This window comes from Pristiophorus japonicus, chromosome 3, assembly GCF_044704955.1.
Source record: "Pristiophorus japonicus isolate sPriJap1 chromosome 3, sPriJap1.hap1, whole genome shotgun sequence".
In the NCBI taxonomy this organism is placed as follows: domain Eukaryota; kingdom Metazoa; phylum Chordata; class Chondrichthyes; family Pristiophoridae; genus Pristiophorus; species Pristiophorus japonicus.
Genome location: NC_091979.1, coordinates 93,847,807 through 93,871,716, shown reverse-complemented (window position 1 = coordinate 93,871,716; position 23,910 = coordinate 93,847,807). Strand labels below are relative to the sequence as shown.

General features: G+C 43.3%; 1 protein-coding gene across 16 annotated transcripts in view; it reads right to left on the bottom strand.

Annotated features, from left to right (window-relative positions):
• LOC139259794 (RNA-binding motif, single-stranded-interacting protein 1-like) overlaps positions 1-23,910 on the bottom strand; it is a 769,398-nt gene that overhangs the window by 13,905 nt on the left and 731,583 nt on the right. For all 16 annotated transcript variants that reach the window (XM_070875543.1, XM_070875544.1, XM_070875545.1 and 13 more), the window contains 2 exons: positions 19,853-19,903; positions 7,396-7,506 (listed from right to left, as the gene is read on the bottom strand). In XM_070875543.1, the coding sequence (XP_070731644.1) occupies positions 7,396-7,506; positions 19,853-19,903 (162 nt within the window). The remainder of the gene's footprint in view (positions 1-7,395; positions 7,507-19,852; positions 19,904-23,910) is intronic.

The window sequence follows — 23,910 nt, the reverse complement described above, 5'->3', positions numbered from 1 at the left end:
GATGGCCAGAAATGACACATGAATGCCCGGCTGAAATGCATGCATACTTCAAAGTTTGTGACCAACTCACAACACAGGATGGCATAGTCTTCAAAGGCTATCGCTGTGTCATATCAAAAACCCTGAGATCTGACATTCGTCAGCAATTTCATGCTATTCATACTGGCATCGAGAGCACTCTTCAACGTGCCAGAGAATCTGTTTACTGGCCAGGACTGAACAGTGACATAAAAGACTATGTTTCAAAGTGTGAAACATGCAACACCTATCAATCGAGCCAACCAAAAGAGCCATTAATAAGTCACAACAGAGACCGTGGGAAAAGATCATTGTGACATATTCACACTCGATGGCAAAGACTACTTATGCACAGTGGACTACTACTTGGACTATTTTGAGATGGACAATCTGCACGGAAAGAAAGATGCCACTGTCATCATCAAACACCTCAAGAAACACTTCTCGAACCACGGTATTCCAGACAAGGTTCAATCAGACAGTGGACCTCACTTCAACTCAACAGTTCACAAATTTTGCTACAAAATATGGATTTGATTACACACGCTCACCAGAATATCCACAAAGCAACGGAAAGATTGAGAACGCGGTTAAGCATTTAATCAAGAAGACATAGAAAATAGGTGCAGGAGGCCATTCGGCCCTACGAGCCTGCACCACCATTCAATATGATCATGGCTGATCATTCACCTTTCCCGCTTTCTCTCCATACCCCTTGATCCCTTTAGCAGTAAGGGCTACATCTAACTCCCTCTTGAATATATCCAATGAACTGGCATCAACAACTCTCTGCGGCAGGGAATTCCACAGGTAAACAATTCTCTGAGTGAAGAAGTTTCTCCTCATCTCAGTCCTAAATGGTCCACTCATTATCCTAAGACTATGTCCCCTGGTTCTGGACTTCCCCAACATCGGGAACATTCTTCCCGCATCTAACCTGTCCCGTCCCGTCAGAATCTTATACGTTTCTATGAGATCCCCTCTCATCCTTCTAAACTCCAGTGTATAAAGGCCAAGTTGATCCAGTCTCTCCTCATATGTCCGTCCAGCCATCCCTGGAATCAATCTGGTGAACCTTCGCTGCACTCCCTCAATAGCAAGAACGTCCTTCCTCAGATTAGGAGACCAAAGCTGAACACAATATTCCAGGTGAGGCCTCACCAAGGCCCTGTGCAATTGCAGCAAGACCTCCCTGCTCCTGTACTCAAATCCCCTAGCTATGAAGGCCAACATGCTATTTGCCTTCTTCACCGCCTGCTGTACCTGCATGCCAACCTTCAATGACTGATGAACCATGACACCCAGGTCTCGTTGCACCTCCCCTTTCTCTAATCTGCCGCCATTCAGATAATATTCTACCTTCGTGTTTTTGCCCCCAAAGTGGATAACCTCACATTTATCCACATTATACTGCATCTGCCATGCATTTGCCCACTCACCTAACCTGTCCAAATCATCCTGAAGCCGCTTAGCATCCTCCTCACAGCTCACACCGCCACCCAGTTTAGTGTCATCTGCAAACTTGGAGATATTACACTCAATTCCTTCATCCAAATCAGGATTGTCTTTTTAACACACCTTGCCCCTTTAAAATTTTGCTGTAATGTGGCCCTTTTTGTTTTTTGCCTTGGGATTCTCTGCCCTCCACTTTTGCTATTCTCCTTTCTATCTTTTGCCTCTGTCTCCCTTTTATTTCCCTCTGCCTCCCTGCATAGGTTCCCATCCCACTGCCATATAAGTTTAACTCCTCCCCAATAGCACTAGCAAACACTCCCCCTAGGTATGGGTGGAGCTGTGGAATACCAAAGGTCAGAAAACACTGGTGGGAGTTGTGTACAGGCCACCAAACAGTAGTAGTGAGGTTGGGGAAAGCATGAAATAAGAAATAAGGATATGTGCAATAAAGGTACAGCAGTTATCATGGGCGACTTTAATTTACATATAGATTGGGTTAACCAAACTGGTAGCAATGCGGTAGAGGAGGATTTCCTGGAGTGTATTAGGGATAGTTTTCTTGACCAATATGTCAAGGAACTGACTAGAGAGCTGGCCATCCGAGACTGGGTGATGTGCAATGAGAAGGGACTATTAGCAATCTTGTTGTGCGAGGCAACTGGAGGGTAGCTAATGTAACACCACTTTTTAAAAAAGGAGAGAGAAAACGGGTAATTATAGACCGCTTATCCTGACATCAGTAGTGGGGTGTTACATTAGCCAACCTCCAGTCCATAGGAACTGATCCAGAGTCGATAGACTGTTGGAAAATGATCACCAATGCATTCACTATTTCTAGGGCCACCTTCTTAAGTACTCTGGGATGCAGACAATCAGGCCCCGGGTATTTATCGGCCTTCAATCCCATCAATTTCCCCAACACAATTTCCCGCCTAATAAGGATATCCTTCAATTCCTCCTTCTCACTAGAGCCTCGGTCCCCTAGTACATCCAGAAGGTAATTTGTGTCTTCCTTCGTGAAGACAGACCAAAGTATTTGTTCAAATGGTCTGCCATTTCTTTGTTCCCCATTATTAATTCACCCGAGTCCGACTACAAGGGACCTAGGTTTGTTTTCACTAATCTTTTTCTCTTCACATATCTATAGAAGCTTTTGCAGTCAGTTTTTATGTACCCGGCAAGCTTCCTCTCGTACTCTATTTTCCCCCTCCTAATTATACACTTTGTCCTCCTCTGCTGAATTCCAAGAAAGACTGTGGTGATTTCTACATGAACCTTCTCATCTGGCGAAATACACCAACTGAAGGACTTGATAGTTCGCCATCACAACGCTTACTCGGTCGCCGCACAAGTGCAAACATCCCAATCGCAAATGAACTACTCAAACCAAGAATCATACATGACATCGTCAACAAAGAAAAGAACCATGCCAAACAAGCACACTGCAACAGCACTTCCTACACTGCAGGAAGGAGAAACAGTGAGACTCAAACAAACATGAGACAGCAAAGTATGACAAAAAGTTCAGGTTCAGAAACAAGTCAGCATTCAATCATATCAGGTTGTTACAGAAGATGGCCGTGAGTATCACCGAAATAGGAAACATCTGAGAAAGAGCGCTGAGACATTAATTGAAACTCGAGATCTCATGATCCGCTGCCAACACAGCCAACTAACATGCGAAACAGCACTTCAATGACAACAAGCAAAAACAGGGATACGTTGCCTGATATTTCCTGATAAAGGGACTAAAACGATCAGTGCACAGAACACCACTGAAACAACCAGTTTGAGGCGAAGCAACAGAATCCGCACAACACCAAAATACCTGGAACAGTGTACAGAAATAAGAAATCATAGACACTGGACACTTGGATAAAGAATCAGTAAGGCAAAGGTTTTGTTGTTATTTGTTAAATTTGTTGTTGTTTACTACATGTAGTCATAAGAAGTTAATTGGCAGTTTATATTGAAGCTCACTTTAATTCATTTTGTTTCTTACGAAAGGAAAGGTGTAACAATATAATGTATAGCGCCCTCTAGCTAGGAGGTCTAGAGTCCTTGTTGTGTATTGAAGAAATCTGCTTGTCTGATGAGGAACTCCATTTTAATCTGCACATGGCAGATCTCCCAAATAAATAGTTAATTTGAACTAAGTGTTCAAGAGACTACAAACTATAAAGTAAAGAGATAAATTATAAGGAAAATTGTCCAAAGTGTCAAAATATGTCAAGGGGCTTAGGTAGACATCATATTTGCTCTAGCCATTCAGTAACCTCTGGGTCAGCATTGTGGAGTTTGGAAAGTCCTCCCATCGACCAGCATGAAATGAGCAGCCATTCAGCAGATGCGCAGTGTCCTCAACTGCACTGCAGCTACTGAGGGCTGTTCGTGATGCCCCAAGTGTGGTAATTTGCCGCACAACCTACCACCCCACATCTAAAATGGTTGAGCTTGCACCAGAGATGGCGTGGTAACTCGAAGCCAGGCAGTCTCTCGTCGGGCTGGGTAATGCGGAAGGAGTTTCTTACAGCTCTGTTAAAAACCCCTTCCTCATCACCCAGCCTGATGAGACACTTCCTGACTATAATTTACCATGTCATCGCTGGTACAAGCTCAACATTTCTACAATTGAGCTAAGCTGATACTCAAAGGATGATAAATGCACGTCATATGCATGCATTTTTATAAAGCATTTGATCAGCTTCCACACAAGACAGTACTGGCTAAAATTGAGATATGTAGAATTGACGGCAAATTGTGGCATCAAATGGAAATTGGTTGGGAGGCAGGAAGCAGACTGTTGGGTAAAAGGGATGTTCTCCCATTGGTAGTTGGTGACAAGTAGTGTCAAATATATAATGCTCCCAATTTGGGATTAGAGATCGAGATGTATATCTAAGTTTGTAAATATTACTAATCTCAGAGGTGCAGTGAATTGTGGAGAGCACAAAATTGCAAAACAACATAGATAGATAAATCAGTGGGTGGAAAAATGGCAGATGCAGTCTAATATAACGAAGTGTGAAGCAGTACATTTTGAAAGTAAGAATAACAGACAGAATAAATGAGGAAGCACTGTGAAGAGGTAAATGAACAAGAAGTAATGAGTGGTATTTTTGGGTGCCCCACCTGAGGAGCGAGAAACGGTGTTGGGGAAAATCCAAGAATAATTCATCGTAATAATAACTGGGACAAAGGAATTTAGCCAGGATGAGAGACTGGATAAATTGGATTATTTTTCTTAAATAGGAGGAGGTTAAGGAATTATCTAATTGAGAAGTTTCAAATAAGGAAGGAAATTGTTACGGTACATAGGGAACAACTCTTCTCTCCAATAAGGGAAACCAGGACAGGACGACATAATCTTAAAACTTCAGTTAATCAGGTTAGAAGTGAAGCCAGAAAAAAATCTTCAGCCAAATGACGTACAAGAAATGCAGTGTCCCATAAAGGCGGCAAATTTCAGTGGGATGTGAACAGATCTGGCCCAGGTAAATTGGAATCAAAGATTGGCAGGCAAAACTGTAGTGGGACAATGGGTTGCCTTTAAAGAGGAAATAGTTTGGGTACAGTCAACGTACATTCCCACTAGGTAGGGCAACTAAAATCAGAGCTTCCTGGATGATGAAAGAGATAGAGTATAAGATGAAGCAGAAAAAGATCGCATATGACAGATGTCAGGTCGAGAATACATCCGAGAACCAGGCTGAGTATAGAAAGTTCAGAGGAGAAGTGAAAAAGAAAATAAGAGGGGCAAAGAGAGAGTATGAGAATAGAATGGCAGCTAACATAAAAGGTAATCCAAAAGTCTTCTATAGACATATAAATAGTAAATGGGTAGTAAGAGGAGGGGTGGGGTCGATTAGGGACCAAAAAGGAGACCTACGCATGGAGGCAGAGGGCATGGCTGAGGTGCGAAATGAGTAGTTTGCATTTGCCTCACCCAGGAAGAAGATGCTGTCATAGACATAGTAAAGGAGGTAGAGGAAATGATGGATGTGATAAGAATTGATAAAGAGGAGGTACTAGAAAGGCTGGCTGTACTTAATTAGATAAGTCACCAGGACCGGATGGGATGCATCCTAGGATGCTGAGGGAAGTGAAGAAAGAAATCGCAGAGGTACTGGCCATAATCTTCCAATCCTTCTTAGAAATGGGGGTGGTGCCAGAAGACTGGAGAATTGCAAATGTTATATCCTTGTTCAAAAAAGAGTGCAAAGATAAACCGAGCAACTATAGACCAGTGAGTTTTACATCGGGCATAGGGACGCTTTTAGAAACAATAATCAGGGACAAAATTAACAGTCATTTGGACAAGTGTGGACTAATTAAGGAAAGCCAGCATGGATTTGTTAAAGGTAAATCGTGTTTAATCAATTTGATCGAGTTTTTTTGATGAGGTAAGAGAGAGGATTGATGGGGGCAATATAGTTGATGTGATCTACATGGATTTCCAAAAGGCATTCGACAAAGTGCCACACAATAGGCTTGCCAGCAAAGTTGAAGCCCATGGAATAAAAGGGACAGTGGCACCATGGATATGAAATTGGCTCAGTGACAGGAAACAGAGAGTGGTGGTGAACGGTTGTTTTTTGGACTGGAGGAAAGTACGCAGTGGTGTTCCCCAGGGGTCAGTACGAGGACCACTGCTTTTCGTGATATATATTAATGATTTGGATGTGGGTGTACAGGGCACAATTTCAAAATTTGCAGATGAAACAAAACTTGGAAATATAGTGAACAGTGAGAAGGATAGTGATAGACTTCAAGAGGCAGACAGGCTGATGGAATGGGTAGACAGGTGGCAGTGAAATTTAACGCTGAAAGGTGATACATTTTGGTAGAAAGAATGAGAAGAGGAAATATAAACTAAAGGGGGTGCAGGACCAGAGACCTAGGGGTATATGTGCACAAATTGTTGAAGATGGCAGGGCAGGTTGAGAAAGTGGTTAAAAAAGCTTACGGGATCTTGGGCTTCACAAACAGAGGTATAGAGTACAAAAGCGTGGAAATTATGATGAACCTGTATGAAACACTGGTTCGACCTCAACTAGAATATTGTGTCCAATGCTGAGGACCGCACTTTAGGAAGGATGTGAAAGCCTTAGAGAGGGTGCAGAAAAGATTTACGAGAATGATTCCAGGGATGAGGGACTTCAGTTATGTGGATAGACTGGGGAAGCTGGGGTTGTTCTCTTTAGAGTAGAGGAGATTTGATAGAGGTGTTCAAAATTGTGAGGGGTCTGAACAGAGTAGAAACTGTTCCCACTGGCAGAAGGATCAAGAACTAGAGGACAGAGATTTAAGGTGACTGACAAAAGAATCAAAAGTGACATAAGAATAAATGTCTTTACACAGTGAGTGCTTATGATGTGTAATGCACTGCCTAAAAGGGTGGTGGAGGCAGACTCAATCACTGCTCTCAAAAGGGAGTTGGGTAAGTACCTGAGAGAAATTTTTTTGCAGGGCTACGGGGAAAGGACGGGGAAGTTGGACTAGCTGAGGTGCTCTTGCAGAGTGCCAGCATGGGCTTGATGGGACAAATGGCCTTCTTCGGGCTGTAACCATTCTATGATAGAGGGAGAATCATTTGAAATGTCTCCAAGGGAGATAGATGCTTACTTGGGAAGCAAGGACATTAAAGGATATTGAGAAAGAACAGGAATTGGGATTAAAAAGATAAAACGCTGTCCTTGTTAATGAAATGGTGGAGCAGATTTGATGAACCAAATATCCCATTCCTATTTCTATGACTTTCATTTCAGGATTGGAAAATATACTGCAGCCTTGAAACAAATCCACTTTGCAGCTTTGAACTGCAAGATTTTCTGTGCAATGCATGTTTCTTCGCAGTTCAGCTTCCTTCAGTGAAGCAGAGGTTAATAGTTTGAAATGATCCTGCTCTGGAACACCATGTACCGTTCCTGTGCTGCCTAATGAGAGGTGACTCATTTGCTGTGTCAGCGGGCTCATCATTGATGTAGGCTGCATTGGCATAGGATGATCCATAGATGGCGACATTACTGCTCCCTAAATGAAAGAGAAAAGTAATGCGTTGAGGGAAAACAGTTTTTAGTTTAGTTATCATTAAAATAATTTAAAGAAATATTACGTATGACAGAAATGACTAAACAAGTGGTCATATGTTCTTCTGCTGACTAGCAGAGTTAATGGCTATGAACTTCCAACTAGGGGACTTAAATTTGAATTTAAGCCCAAAATGTCACTGGACCTCCTGTACACAATCAAATTCTAGGCCTTGTCAGTAGATTGAGTACTGCACAGATGCAGATGGTACACCATCTTGTATAGAGTTATTTATCATGGTATGATATTAATGTGGACAATGAAGCATATGTCCCTAACCATTCCACCCTCCCAGATCTAAAGGGAGAAAATGTAACAAAAATTGATTGTCAAAGTTTTAACATAGTAATTTCATGAAATAACACCCAGAACACATTCTAGACACAATGAGGCTGTACTTGTGAAATTTGTTTTCATTGAGTTTATGGTGCCTCTTTTACATTATTATTTTTGGTGACTTTATGTGCTCATAACAAGGCCTGACTATCTCTCAAAGCCAGTCTCATGACAGTACATTTTGTGACACTTATGTTCCCATACCAGTTATTTGTACAGCCTATCTGAATGATAATCTGTGACAACTTAGTACCTATTATAGCACTTTATGCTGAATTCAGACACTCAATATTTTGTAAGGGAAATTTACAGTCAGCAGAGAAACTATATTGTCATGCCATCACTCTGATACCATATTTAATTTAAGACTTCAGAAATGAAAGCACAGCAATGCTAACCTATTGTACCACTTAGTTCCCCATTTTTGAAAGTGAATTTTATTTCTTTTTTGGTCTCCAGATGTCACTGACCATTCAATTTAAATTGAAGGTAGGTAGGTGATCTCTTGTGTTGATGACCTTGAGTTGACTGCTAGAAGGGGAATGAGAGCAGTCTTGGCAACTACTCCCTTGTTAAGTATCTAGCTTGTGCTGGGCATCTTTGCCAACTCAGGAACTCACCATAAGAACAATCATAGTCACAAACCTGTGCCCTATCACATTGTGGCATTTTGCAAAGAGGCACTAAAACCCTATGTGTCCTCACCATTTTTATTTTAGAGAGAATTTACTTGTAAAAGAAAGATACAAACAACAAAAACATTTAGAAATGGTATATAGTAAGAGGATACGTCCATCTAATGCAGTATTACACCACCATCATATATATATTCAACAGAATTTGAAGTGGCAAAGCACCAGCATTCTCAAAAGGGTAAAATAATGTGGAGATGGGAGAGGCAAAATATAAATAAAGGAGAAAAAGGAACATTCTTTAACTTTAATACACTTAGTAAAATAATTTCTGTAGTCTGGTTTGAGAGGGGAATTACATCCTGCTCCCTGATACAGCCATATCAAGAGAGTTAGCATCTAGAGTCTCCCAAGGACTACAACTGCAAATGCAAATATACAAGTAAACAGCTGATTAGGTAAGAGTTTTCAAGGATGATTTTATATATCTGCAATTTAGCAGGTCATGTGCAGGTCAGCCAGGATAAAGGATTTCAGCTAAAAGCGGCGGAACCCAAACTGAGCATCGGTGAGCAGGTTATTGGTGAGTAAGTGTTGCTTGATAGCACTGTTGACAACACCTTCCATTACATTGCTGATGATTGAGAGTAGGATGATGGGGTGGTAACTGGCCGGATTGATGTTGTCCTGCTTTTGGTGGGCAGGACATAGCTTGACTTTTTTCCACTTTGTCAGGTAGATGCCAGTGTTGTCGGTGCACTGGAATTGCTTGGCTAGAAGGACAGCTAATTCTGGAGCACAAGTCTTCAGCACTGCAGCCGGGATGTTGTCAGGGCCCAAAGCCTTTGCTGTACCAGTGTGCTCAGCCGTTTCTTGATATCACGTGGAGTAAATCGAATTGGCAGAATACTGGCTTGTGACGGTGGGGATGTCAGGAGGAGGCCGAGATGGATCATCCACTCAGCACTTCTGGCTGAAGATGGTTGCAAACACTTCAGCCTTGACTTTTGCAGTCATATGCTGGGCTCCGCCATCATTGAGGATGGGGATGTTCATGGAGCCTCCTCCTCCAGTTAGTTGTTTAATGGTCCACCACCATTCACGATTGGATGTGGCAGGAATGCTGAGCTTTTAGCTGATCTGTTGGTTGTAGGATCGCTTTACTCTGTCTTAGCTGCTTCCACTATTGAGCATGCTTGTAGCTTTACAAGGTTGGCACCTCATTTCCAGGTACATCTAGTGCTGTCCCTGACATGTGCTTCTACACTCCTCATTGAACCAGGATTGAACCCCTGGCTTGATGGTAATGGTAGCGTGAAGGATATGTCGGACTATGAGGTTATAGATTGTGGTGGAATACAATTCATCTGCTGGCCCACAGTGTCTCATGGATGCCCAGATTTGAGCTGTTCTGAATCTATCCCATTTAGCATGGTAGTAGTAGCAGGCGATGGAGGGTGTGAATCACAGAAAGTTACAGCGGAAGGAGGCCATTTCAGCCCATCATTTCCGCGCCTGCCAACCAAGAGCTATTCAGCCTAATCCCACTTTCCAGCTCTTGGTCTGTAGCCCTGTAGGTTACGGCACTTCAAGTACACATCCAAATATTTTTTTAATGTGGTGAGGGTTTCTGTCTTTACCACCCTTTCAAGCAGTGCGTTCCAGACCCCCACCACCCTCTGGGTGAAGAAATTTCCCCTCATATCTCCTCTAAACCTCCCCCCAATTACTTTAAATCTATGCCTCCTGGTGGTTGACCCCTCTGCCAAGGGAAACAGGTCCGTCCTATCCATTCGATCTCAGCCCCTCATAATTTTATACACCTCAATCAGTTCTCCCCTCAGCCTCCTCAGTTTCAAAGAAAACAGACCCAGCATCTCCAATCTTTCCTCATAGCCAAAATTCTCCAGTCCAGGCAACATTCTTGTAAATCTCCTCTACACCCTTTCCAGTGCAATCACATCTTTCCTGTAATGTGGTGACCAGAACTGTATGGTGTATTCCAGCTGCGGCCTAACCAGGGTTTTATACAGTTCAAGTGTTTTATAACTTCCTTGGTCTTGTATTTCATGCCTCGACTAATAAAGACAAGTATTCCATATGCCTTCTTAGCCACTTTATCTACCTGACCTGCTACCTTCAGGGATCTGTGGACCTGCACTCCAAGATTCCTTTGTTCCTTTTACACTTTTCAGTGTTGTATCATTTAATATGTATTCCCTTGCCTTGTTAGACCTCCCCAAATACATTACCTCACATTTCTCCGGATTGAACTCCATTTGCCACTGTTCTGCCCACCTGACCAGTATATTGATATCTTCCTGCAGTCCACAGCTTTCTTCTTGATTATCAACCACACAGCCTTTTTTAGTGTCATCTGTAAACTTCTTAATCATACCCCCAACATTCAAGTCCAAGTCATTGATATATAACACAAAAAGCAAGGGATCAAGCACTGGGCCCTGTGGAACCCCATTGAATACAGCCTTCCAGTCACAAAAACACCCATCAACCATTACCCTTTGCTTCTTGCCTCAGCCAATTTTGTATCCAACTTGCCTCTTTGCCCTGGATCCCATGGCCTATTACTCTCGTGACTAGTCTGCCATGTGGGACCTTATCAAAAGCTTTGCTAAAATCCATATTCACTACATCATATACACTGCCTTCATCGACCCTGCTGGTTACCTCCTCGAAAAATTCAATCAAGTTAGTCAGACGGGAAGATGGGACTTCGTCCTTGTCCATATTTGACCTGCAAGCCATGAGACCTCATGGGGTCCGGAATCAATGTTGAGGACTCCCAGGGCCACTCCCTCCCTCCCGTATACCACTGTGCCACTGCCTTTGGTGGGTCTGTCCTGTTGGTGGGTCTGGAGGAGTCTGGAATGTTGGCTGAAAGGTCTGATTCTGTGAGTGTGACTGTTGCTTGACTAGTATGTGGGACAGCTCTCCAGGTTTTGGCACATATCCATAAATGTTAGTGAGGAGGACTTTGCAGAGTCGACTGGTATGCTTTTGTCATGTCGGAATCCGATGCCTAGGTCGAAGCCGGGTGGGTCCGTCCGGTTTTATTCTTATTATACTTTGTCGTAGCCGTTTGGTACAACTGAGTGACTTGCTAGGCCATTTCAGAGGACAGTTAAGAGTCAGCCACATTGTTGTAGCTCTGGAGTCACAGGCCAGACTGGGTAAGGATGCCAGATTTCCTTCCCTAAAGTGCATTATGGGTTTTTACGACAATCTAGTAGTTACATGGTCACCATTGATACCAGCTTTTTATTCCATATTTATTTAATTAACTTAATTTAAATTTCCCAGCTGCCATGGTGGAAACTGAACTCATGTCTCCGGATCATTAGTCCAGGGTAACCACTATGCTACCATTTCTCGATAACTGTTGAGATATAAACTCAAAATGAATTAAAGGGAATTTATTTTGTATAAAGCTAGTGTAACATTGGTTAAATTTGCTTCCTCCAATACTCAAGCTGATATTAAATGATTTACAGGCTGCAGCTGTTTGAAAGGCTGAATCCACAGAAATAAGAATTCACAAGGTCACTACCAACCTGATTATAAAATTTTCTCTGCAGTATAAACTCATTTTACTACTATAGCAGAATATTTTTCATCATTCATCATAAAAGCAAACATAGCTGAGGGGAAGCTGGTTTAGCTAGCGACAGCTAGTAATACACATGAGCAGTTTGCTGACACTGACTTAATTTCTTATGGAAAGAGAAAATGTTGTTTTGAAAAGAGCCTTTTTTTTTTTAAATGTTGCAACAAAAGCTCATATGTACATTAAAAAGGTTTTGCTGATTCTTAGGCATGTTTTCAATTCCATTAATATTCAATTGTATGCAGTGCCTATCATTTGTTTTGCTTGTCCATCACTTATGTAGTCCCAGTGCAGAGCGGTGCAGTATTATACTCTTAATTAGTATACACCATGCAGAGTAAATAAAAAGCTGGCAGAAATTCCAGAAGATTAATTGCAAGATTATGCCAAAATATGACCTGAATGGAGTTTCTTTTTCTTAAATCGCAAGTAGGAAACAGAAAACCCACTAGGTTTATCTCATTCAAATACAACTTGCATTAATATAGTAAAAAGGTTCATAGGAGGCAAAACAGGCAAAATTAGACACCAGGCTACATAAGCAAATAGTAGAACAGGTGACCAAAAGCTTGATCAAAGAGGTAGGTTTTAAGGAATGTCTTAAAGGAGAAAAGATAGGGTTGTTTAGGGAAGGAATTCATAGAAACATAGATAGAAACATAGAAAATAGGTGCAGGAGTAGGCCATTCGGCCCTTCTAGCCTGCACCGCCATTCAATGAGTTCATGGCTGAACATGCAACTTCAGTACCCCATTCCTGCTTTCTCACCATACCCCTTGATCCCCTTAGTAGTAAGGACGACATCTAACTATTTTTTGAATATATTTAGTGAATTGGCCTCAACAACTTTCTGTGGTAGAGAATTCCACAGGTTCACCACTCTCTGGGTGAAGAAGTTCCTCCTCATCTCGGTCCCAAATGGCTTACCCCTTATCCTTAGACTGTGTCCCCTGGTTCTGGACTTCCCCAACATTGGGAACATTCAATTCCAGAGCTTAGGGCCTAGACTGCTGAAAGCACAGCCGGCAATGTGGGGGGGAGGAAATTGGGGAAGCACAAGAGGCCAGCATTGGAGGAACGCAGAGTTCTCGGACCGTTGTAGGGCTAGAGGAAGCTACAGAGATAGAGAGTGGCAAGGCTATAGAGAGATTTGAACACAAGAATGAGAATTTTGAATTTAAGACATTGCTGGGCCAGGAGCCAATGTAGGTCAGCGAGCATAGAGATGATGGGAGAACAGGACTTGGTGCGAGTTAGGATATGAGCAGCATAGTTTTGGATGAGTTCACATTTACAGAGGGTGGAAGATCAGCCAGGAATAGTCGAGTTCAAAGCTAACAAAGGCATGGATGAAGCTTTCAGCAGCAGATGGGCTGAGGCAGGACAGAGACAGGCAATATTATAGAGGCAGAAGATAAAACAGATGACCAGAAGTGTGAAATATTTAAGTATAAGATGCATAATGTAAAACATATCTGCACGGCGTGAAGGGGCTAAAATAAAAGCCAGAGGTTCATTCATGAATAAGGAGATTAGGCCAAAAATTAAGTTCAAGCAAGATACATGATAAAATTAAGGTTGCAATAATAAAGAAATACCAAAAGCATAGAAGAGAAACAAAAGTGAGATTGGAAGAATTAAGAGGGAATATTTCAGCCAAATATTGAGAAAACTTTTAGAAGCACAGCAAAAAGGTAGAGAATCGTTATGAAAGGAGGTGTAGGCTCCAAGGCAGCAATTTTACTATAGAGAATAAAAGGAATGGCAAAAGCAACTAATACGAATTTTTTTCTTGCAACGTTAAATTAGGAAAACTGTGAAGAATGTGGAGAGGTACAATACAGGTTTAGAGGAGTGGGTAGGTAGGTAGCTTATAAATGTGAAGCAGTAAATATAGGGAAAAAGAAGAAAATAGAAACTATAAAACTCTCAATGAAGTGGAAGAACAGAGATTTAAGGATAAGGATATACAGCTCTTTAAAAGCAAGACTGCAGGTGGAAAAATCAATAAAAAGACAAATGAAATTCTGGGTTTTAAATCGAGACATGGAATACAAAAATAAGGAAGTGATGATGAATGTGCTAAGACATTGGTTAGGTTACATTGGGAGTAGTGTGTGCTGTTTTGGGCACGGGGTAGGGGGTAGTATATTATCATGGATAGAGGATTGGCTAACCAACAGAAAACAGAGAGTCGGGATAAATGGGTAATTTTCCGGTTGGCAAACAGTAACTAGTGGGGTGCCGCAGAGATCGGTGCTGGGTCCTCAACTATTTACAATCTATATTAATGACTTAGCTGAAGGGACCGAGTGTAATGTAGCCAAGTTTGCCAATGATACAAAGATGGGTGGGAAAGCAAATTATGAGGAGGACACAAACAATCTGCAGAGGGATATAGACAGGCTAAGTGAGTGGGCAAAAATCTGTCAGATGGTGATATATCTCCAGTGACTTGAGGTGTCATCTGCACATGGCCTGCATGTCGTCGTGGAGCAGGCCGTGATCCTTACCAACAGTTCCATTACAGACCCAATCCACATCCGGACTGGGGTCAAACAGGGCTGCGTCATCGCTCCAACCTTCTTCTCAATCTTCCTCACTGCCATGCTCCACCTCACAGCCAACAAGCTCCCTGCTGGATTGGAACTAAACTACAGAACCAGTGGGAAGCTGTTTAACCTACGCCGCCTCCAGGCCAGGTCCAAGATCACCCCAACCTCTGTCGTTGAGCTGCAGTACGCGGACGACGCCTGCGTCTGCGCACATTCTGAGGCTGAACTCCAGGATATAGTCGATGTATTCATGAGGCATATGAAAGCATGGGCCTTGCGCTTAACATCCGAAAGACAAAGGTCCTCTACCAGTCTGTCCTCGCCACACAGCACTGCCCCCCAGTCATCAAGATTCACTGCGCGGCCCTCGACAACGTGGACAACTTCCCATACCTCGGGAGCCTTTTATCAACAAAGGCAGACATTGATGTGGAGATTCAACATCGCCTCCTGTGCGCCAGTGCAGCCTTTGGCCGCCTGAGGAAAAAAAAAGTGCATTCAAAGACCAGGCTCTCAAATCTACCACCAAGCACGTGGTCTACAGGGCTGTAGTAATACCTGCCCTCCTGTATGGCTCAGAGACATGGACGATGTACAGAAGGCACCTCAAGTCACTGGAGATATATCACCAACGATGTCTCCGCAAGATCCTGCAAATCCCCTGGGAGGACAGGCACACCATCATCAGTGTCCTCGCCCAGGCTAACATCCCCAGCATTGAAGCACTGACAACACTCGATCAGCTTTGCTGGGCAGGCCACAAAATTCGCATTCCAGACACGAGGCTCCCTAAGCAATTGCTCTATGCAGAGCTCCTTCACGGCAAACGAACCAAAGGTGGGCAGCGGAAACGTTATAAGGACACCCTCAAAGCCTCCCTGGTAAAGTGCGACATCATCACTGACACCTGGGAGTCCCTGGCCGAAGGCCGTCCTAGGTGGAGAAAGTGCATCCGGGAGGGCGTTGAGCGCTTCGAATCTCAACGCCACGAGCGTGAAGAGGTCAGGCGCAGGCAGCGGAAGGAGCGTGCGGCAAATCAGTCCCACCCCCTCCCCTTCCCCCGATGAATGTCTGTCCCACCTGTGACAGGGTCTGTGGCTCTCACATTGGACTGTTCAGCCACCAAAGGACTCACTTTAGGAGTGGAAGCAAGTCTTTCTCGGTTCCGAGGGGCTGCCTAAAATGATGATGATGATGAATGTGGGAAAATGTGAGGTTATCCACTTTGACAGTAAAAATAGAACAGCAAATTACAATTGAAATGGAGAGAAATTGCAAAGTGTGATAGTACAGAGAGACCTGAGGGTCCTTATGCATGAAACACAAAAAGTTAGTATGCAGTACAGCAAGTAATCAGGAAAACAAATGGAATGTTGACCTTTATTGCAAGGGGGATAGAGTATAAAAGCAGAGAAATCCGGCTACAACTGTACAGGGTATTGGTGAGGCCACACCACAAATCAGTGTTGTTTGGTTTAAAAAATATCAGATGGGTGTTTTTGCGACTGGAAGGATGTTTCCTGTGGGGTACCGCAGGGCTCAGTACTAGGTCCCTTGCTTTTTGTGATATACATCAATGATCTAGACTTGAATATAGGGGATATGATTAAGAAGTTTTCAGATGATACTAAAATCGGCTGTGTGGTGATAATAAAGAAGAAAGCTGCGGACTGCAGGAAGATATCAATCAACTGCACAGGGTATTGGTAAGGCCACACCTGGAGTACTGCATGCAGTTTTGGTCTCCCTATTTAAGGAAGGATATACTTGCATTGGAGGCTGTTCAGAGAAGGTTCACTAGGTTGATTCCGGAGATGAGGGGGTTGACTTATGAAGATAGGTTGAGTAGGTTGGGCCTATACACATTGGTGTTCAGAAGAATGAGAGGTGATCTTATTGAAACATAAGATAATGAGGGGGCGCGACAAGGTGGATGTAGAGAGGATATTTTCACTCATAGGGGAAACTAAAACTAGGGGACAGTCTCAGAATAAGGAGCCGCCCCTTTGAAACTGAGATGAGGAGAAATTACTTCTCTGAGGGTTATAAATCTATGGAATTCTCTTCCCCAGAGAGCTGTGGAGGCTGGGTCTTTGAATATATTTAAGGCGGAGATAGACAGACTTTTGAGCGATAAGGGAGTAAAGGGTTACGGGGAGCGGGCAGGGAAGTGGAACTTATAAGAACATTAAAAAATAGGAGGAGTAGGCCATACAGCCCCTCGGGCCTGTTCTGCCATTTAATACGATCATGGCTGATCCGATCATGGACTCAGCTCCACTTCCGTGCTCATTCCCCATAACCCCTTATTCCCTTATCGGTTAAGAAACCGTCTATCTCTGTCTTAAGTTTATTCAATAACCCAGCTTCCACAGCTCTTTGAAGCAGCGAATTCCACAGATTTACAACCCTCAGAGAAGAAATTCCTCCTCATCTCAGTTTTAAATGGGCGGCCCCTTATTCTAAGATTATGCCCTCTAGTTCTAATCTCCCTATCAGTGGAAACATCCTCTCTGCATCCAACTTGTCAAGCCCCCTCATAACCTTATACATTTTGATAAGATCACCTCTCATTCTTCTGAATTCCAATGAATAGAGTCCCAACCTACTCAACCTTTCCTCATAAGTCAACCCCCTCATCTCCAGAATCAACCTAGTGAACCTTCTCTGAACAGCCTCCAAAGCAAGTATATCCTTTCTTAAATATGGAAACCAAAACTGCACTTAGTATCCCAGGTGTGACCTCACCAATATCCTGTATACCTGTAGCAAGACTTCCCTGCTTTCATACTCCATCCCCTTTGCAATAAAGGCCAAGATTCCATTGGCCTTCCTGATCAGATCAGCCATGATCTTATTGAATGGCAGAACAGGCTCGATGGGCCGAATGGCCTAATTCTGGTTCTATTTCTATGTTCACTCCATTACAGAAAGAATATTGGAGCCAAGATGAAAGTAACATGTCAATTCACTAGAAAGAGACCATCGATGGGATGATACAGTTATGATGAAAGACTCGAAAAATAGGGCTGCATTTAATAAAGTGCAAGTTTAAAGGAGATCTAATTCAAATGTTTAAAGATTCAAAAAGGTTTGAGAGGATAAATACTGAAAGGTAACCAGGGGACGTAAACTGAGGATTAGTACTAAAAGTGTATAAAGGGGTGATAAAAAGATTTTATGTAAAGAGTTATTATAGTATGCAAGTGCCAATCATAACATTTTGGAGAGAATTAGAAAAGCAGTGACTGCACTGATTCCACTGAACAATCTGTGAGGAGATAACCAGGAGGGTTGATGAGAGCAGTGCGTATGATGGAATCCAGGGCGCCATGGCAAGTTGGATCCAAAATTGGCTCAGAGGCAGGAAGCATAGGGTAATGGGTGTTTTTGCGACTGGAAGGCTGTTTCCAGTGGGGTTCCACAGGGCTCAGTGCTAGGTCCCTTGCTTTTTGTGATATACATCAATGATTCAGACTTGAATATAGGGGGTATGATGAAGAAGTTTGCAGATGATACTAAAATAGGCTGTGTGGTTGATAACGAAGAAGAAATCTGTGGACTGCAGAAAGATATTAATCAACTAGTCAGGTGGGTAGAACAGTGGCAAATGGAATTTAATTCAGAGAAGTGTGAGATAATGCATTTGGGGAGGGCTAACAGGGAAAGGGAACACACATTAAATGGTAGGATACTGAGAAGCGTAGAGGAACAAAAGGACCTTGGAGTGCAGGTCCACAGATCCCTGAAGGTAGCAGGCCAGGTCGATAAGCTGGTTAAGGCGGCATACAAAATGCTTGCCTTTATTAGCCAAAGCATATAAGAACAAGTGGGTTATGCTTGAACTGTATAAAACACTGGTTAGGCCACAGCTGGAGTACTGCATGCAGTTCTGCTCACCGCATTACAGGAAGGACGTGATTGCACTGGAGAGGGTACAGAGGAGATTTTACGAGGATGTTGCTGTGAGTGGAGAATCTAAGCTTTGAGGACAGATTAGATAGGCTGGGTTTGTTTTCATTGGAACAGAGGAGGCTGAGGGGAGACCTCATTGAGGTGTATAAAATTATGAGGGGCCGAAATATAGTGGATAGAAAGGGCCTATTTCCCTTAGCAGAGGGGTCAACAACCAGGGGGCATAAATCTAAGGTAATTGGTAGAAGGTTTAGGGGGGGATTTGAGGGGAAATTTCTTCACACAGAGGGTTGTAGGGGTCTGGAACTCACTGCCTGAAAGGGTGGTAGAGGCAGAAATCCTCACCACATTTAAAAAGTACTTGGATGTGCAGCTGAAGTGCCGTAACCTGCAGGGCTACGGACCTAGAGCTGGAAGGTGGGATAAGGCTAGATAGCCTCTTGTTGGCTGGCATGGACACGATGGGCCGAAATGGCCTTCTTCCATGCTGTAAACTTCTATGATTCATGAGTCAGATATAATAATTTGCTATTGTCCATTGCAGTGTGTTTTTGGTAAGGAATTGAATGAGTAAACTGAAGGAGGTGGTTTAGTCTTACTGCTTCAGGCTAAATCAGTTAGAATTCCAATCACAGGTAGCTATACCCCTCAATGAGTCATAATTCACATTTATATGTGCATATGAAAGTACATTTTTAATAGGGTAGTATCTCTCATCTCTTTTAGGAAGAATATTAAATATGACCTTTATACTATAGGGTCACTCTACACAGAACCCTGTAGTATAAACAACTTTATATTCTTGCCTTTCAAACTACCAATAATCTCCTGGGATGCGATTTTCACTCCCTGCTTATTAGTCAAACAGCTAGTGGTAGCAAATATGAATTACACTTGCCAGTGGTGGGATTGTATTTTGATGTCATGCTCTGGGAAGGTCGAGTTGTCAAGCCATTTGCATGGACCAGGAATTTGCTTTTGGCAAAGCTGACACGAACTGACCTTTCCTCTGACATCATGTTGCAAATATGACATTGTTGTAACTGCTCATGCACAAGATTCATTCATGCACAGTAATGAAGTCACATACGGAAAAAAATGGAAAAAGGTTTGCCAAATACTTCATGAGAAACAGTGTCAATTAAAAATATGGTATACTAATCTAATCTGAGTATTATTCCCTGCGAGGCATAGACAAAACTTTTCTAATGCAAATGACAACTTACAGCATGTTGCATAAGGTACGGTTGGTGTGGCATCCAGGAAGTACTCTGCACCTGCAACGCAGTGTTAAGAGATCAAATTACATTATGCAAATTGTCAAACACAAGCAGGAATTTTCCCCTAAAAGAACAGGTGAGTTTGAAGAACGAGGGCAGTTAAAATAGTTAAAAATGGAATTACTGACCTGATCCCGCTTCCAACCCACTCCCAGGGGGAGGAACGTCAATTTAAATATTACAATGAGGCTGGAAGCCTCTTTTTCCCTGCCCATTTTGAATTTAACTGCCTGTGGATGGATTTCACAAAATTAGTGAAAGTTGGCAGTTAAACCGAGGCGGGAACTTCTGCATCCAGGAGGCAAGTGGCTTTATACCTACCTCTTGGATCCAGGGTGCCTAACTAACCTACCTCTGTGATCAGAGACCCTCCCAAGGGCCTCTGATCCTCACCATGAGGCCTCCCCCCCACCCCACCGATGTTGCCAAGGAGGGCCACAATGCTGGCTGCCCCGATCCTCTCTTCCCCACCTCCTTCCACTCTCACGATCCCCAACCAACAACCACTCCCGCCATCGAACCCCTGAAATCCCCGCCTCCAGCCCCCCGATCCCGCCTGCAACCCTTCCTTCCCCCAATACTGCCCACACTCCCAGTGCTGACCCCGTGACCGCACCCCCTCCAACAATCCCCGTCCATGCCGACCCCGCGATTCCTCCCCAGATCGACTCCAGCCAGCCAGCCTCTTGATTAAGTCGGCAGGGCCTGCGGGAAACCAGGTATTGCAGGTTTCCTGCCCGCCTCGGAGGCCGCCCCTCCCCCAACCCACTTCCCTTGAGAAAAGTTTGGCTACAGTTTTCAGTCATAGAAACATAGAAAATAGGTGCAGGAGTAGGCCATTCGGCCCTTCGAGCCTGCACTGCCATTCAATAAGATCATGGCTGATCATTCCCTCAGTACCCCTTTCCTGCTTTCTTTACATACCCCTTGATTCCCTTAGCCGTAAGGGCCATATCTAACTCCCTCTTGAATATATCCAATGAACTGGCATCAACAACAACTCTGCGGCAGGGAATTGCACAGGTTAACCACTCTCAGTGAAGAAGTTTCTCCTCATCTCAGTCCTAAATGGCCTACCACTTATCCTATGACAATGACCCCTGGTTCTGGACTTCCCCAACATCAGGAACATTCTTTCCGCATCTAACCTGCCCAGTCCCGTCAGAATCTTATACGTTTCTATGAGATCCCCTCTCATCCTTCGAAACTCCAATGAATAAAGGCCCAGTTGATCCAGTCTCTCCTCATATGTCAGTCCAGCAATCCCTGGAATTAGTCTGGTGAACCTTCGCTGCACCCCCTCAATAGCAAGAACGTCCTTCCTCAGATTAGGAGACCAAAATTGAACACAATATTCTTCTAGGTGAGGCCTCACTAAGGCCCTGTACAACTGCAGTAAGACCTCCCTGCTCCTATACTCAAATCCCCTAGCTATGAAGGCCAACATACCATTTGCCTTCTTCACCGCCTGCTGTACCTGCATGCCAACCAGGTCTCGTTGCACCTCCCCTTTTCCTAATCTGCCGCCATTCAGATAATATTCTACCTTCGTGTTTTCGCCCCCAAAATGGATAACCTCACATTTATCCACATTATACTGCACCTGCCATGCATTTGCCCACTCACCTAACCTGTCCAGGTCACCCTGCAGCCTCTTAGCTTCCCCCTCACAGCTCACTCCGCCACCCAGTTTAGTGTCATCTGCAAACTTGGAGATATTACACTCAATTCCTTCATCCAAATCGTTAACGTATATTGTAAAGAGCTGGGGTCCCAGCACTGAGCCCTGGCGGCACTCCACTCGTCACTGCCTGCCATTCTGAAAAGGACCCGTTTATCCCAACTCTCTGCTTCCTGTCTGCCAACCAGTTCTCTATCCACGTCAGCACATTACCCCCAATACCTCGCGCTTTGATTTTGCACACCAATCTCTTGTGTGGGACCTTGTCAAAAGCCTTTTGAAAGTCCAAATACACCACATCCACTGGTCTCCCTTGTCCACTCTGCTAGTTACATCCTCAAAAAAATTCCAGAAGATTTGTCAAGCATGATTTCCCTTTCATAAATCCATGCTGACTTGGACCGATCCCGTCACTGCTTTCCAATTTCATCTTTAATAACTGATTCCAACATTTTCCCCACTACTGAGGTCAGGCTAACCGGTCTATAATTACCCGTTTTCTCTCTCCCTCCTTTTTTAAACAGTGGTGTTACATCAGCTACCCTCCAGTCCATAGGAACTGATCCAGAGTCGATAGACTGTTGGAAAATGATCACCAATGCATTCACTATTTCTCGGGCCACTTCCTTAAGTACTCTGGGATGCAGACTATCAGGCCCCGGGGATTTATCAGCCTTCAATCCAATCAGTTTCCCTAACACAATTTCCCGCCTAATAAAGGATATCCTTCAGTTCCTCCTTCTCACTAGACCCACTGTCCCCTAGTACATTCGGAAGGTTATTTGTGTCTTCCTTCGTGAAGACATAACCGAAGTATTTGCTCAATTAGTCTGCCATTTCTTTGTTCCCCATTATAAATTCACCTGAATCCGACTGCAAGGGACCGACATTTGTCTTCACTAATTTTTTTCTCTTCACATATCTATAGAAGCTTTTGCAGTCAGTTTTTATGTTCCCTGCAAGCTTCCTCTCGTACTCTATTTTCCCCCTCTTAATTAAACCCTTAGTCGTCCTCTGCTGAATTCTAAATTTCTCCCAGTCCTCAGGTTTGTACTTTTTCTAGCCAATTTATATGCCTCTTCCTTGGTTTTAACAGAATCCTTAATTTCCCTTGTTAGCCATGGTTGAGCCACCTTCCCAGTTTTATTTTTACTCCAGACAGGGATGTACAATTGCTGAAGTTCATCCAAGTGATCTTTAAATGTTTGCCATTGCCTATCCACCGTCAACCCTTTAAATATCCTTTGCCAGTCTATTCTAGCCAATTCACGCCTCATACCGTCGAAATTACCTTTCCTTAAGTTCAGGACCCTAGTTTCCGAATTAACTGTGTCACTCTTCATCTTAATAAAGAATTCTACCATATTATGGTCACTCTTCCCCAAAGGGCCTCGTACAACAAGATTGCTAATTAGTTCCTTCTCATTACACATCACCCAGTCTAGGATGGCCAGCTCTCTAGTTGGTTCCTCAACATATTGGTCTAGAAAACCATCCTTGATACACTCCAGGAAATCCTCCTCCACCGCATTGCTACCAGTTTGGTTAGCCCAATCAATATGTAGATTAAAGTCACCCATCATAACTGCTGTACCTCTATTGCACACATCCCTTATTTCTTGTTTGATGCTGTCCCCAACCTCACTACTACTGTTTGGTGGTCTGTACACAATTCCCACTAGCGTTTTCTGCCCTTTGGTATTTCGCAGCTCCACCCATCCCGATTCCACATCATCCAGGCTAATGTCCCTCCTTACTATTGCATTAATTTCCTCTTTAACCAGCAACGCCACCCCACCTCCTTTTCCTCTCTGCCTAGGGTACGGAAAACACAAAGTTAAGCATATGCCTAGTAACATAAATGCACATTTCAAAACATACACCCACCTAAGCACTAATATTCTAGAATTACTTATTAATGAATAGTGAATGGGTAAAAATGTTTCAAGTGTGGCAGATGCAGAGAACTCAACATTAAATGTGTTCAATCTTTGTCTTGGTTTGAATGATTTCCCCTTAGTTGCCACAAGTGAAAACATATGGTTATCAAAAAGATGTAGTCTTCATGGTTACACTCAATATTTTTATCTGCTGTATGAAATAAAACACACAAACAACTGTATAGTATGGCACCAGTTATTTGTATTTCCACTATGAGGGAACTGTGGTAAAAATATATACGAGGTACATTTTTTATTTTTAACAGTGTTTGTCAGCATCAGACTTGATCCTATCAAATGAAAGGTGTGCTGTTGACAGGAATTTCTGTTCGGGCGGGGTCAATTTGAAATCAGTAAACTTAGTTCCTTATTTTTGTAATAAA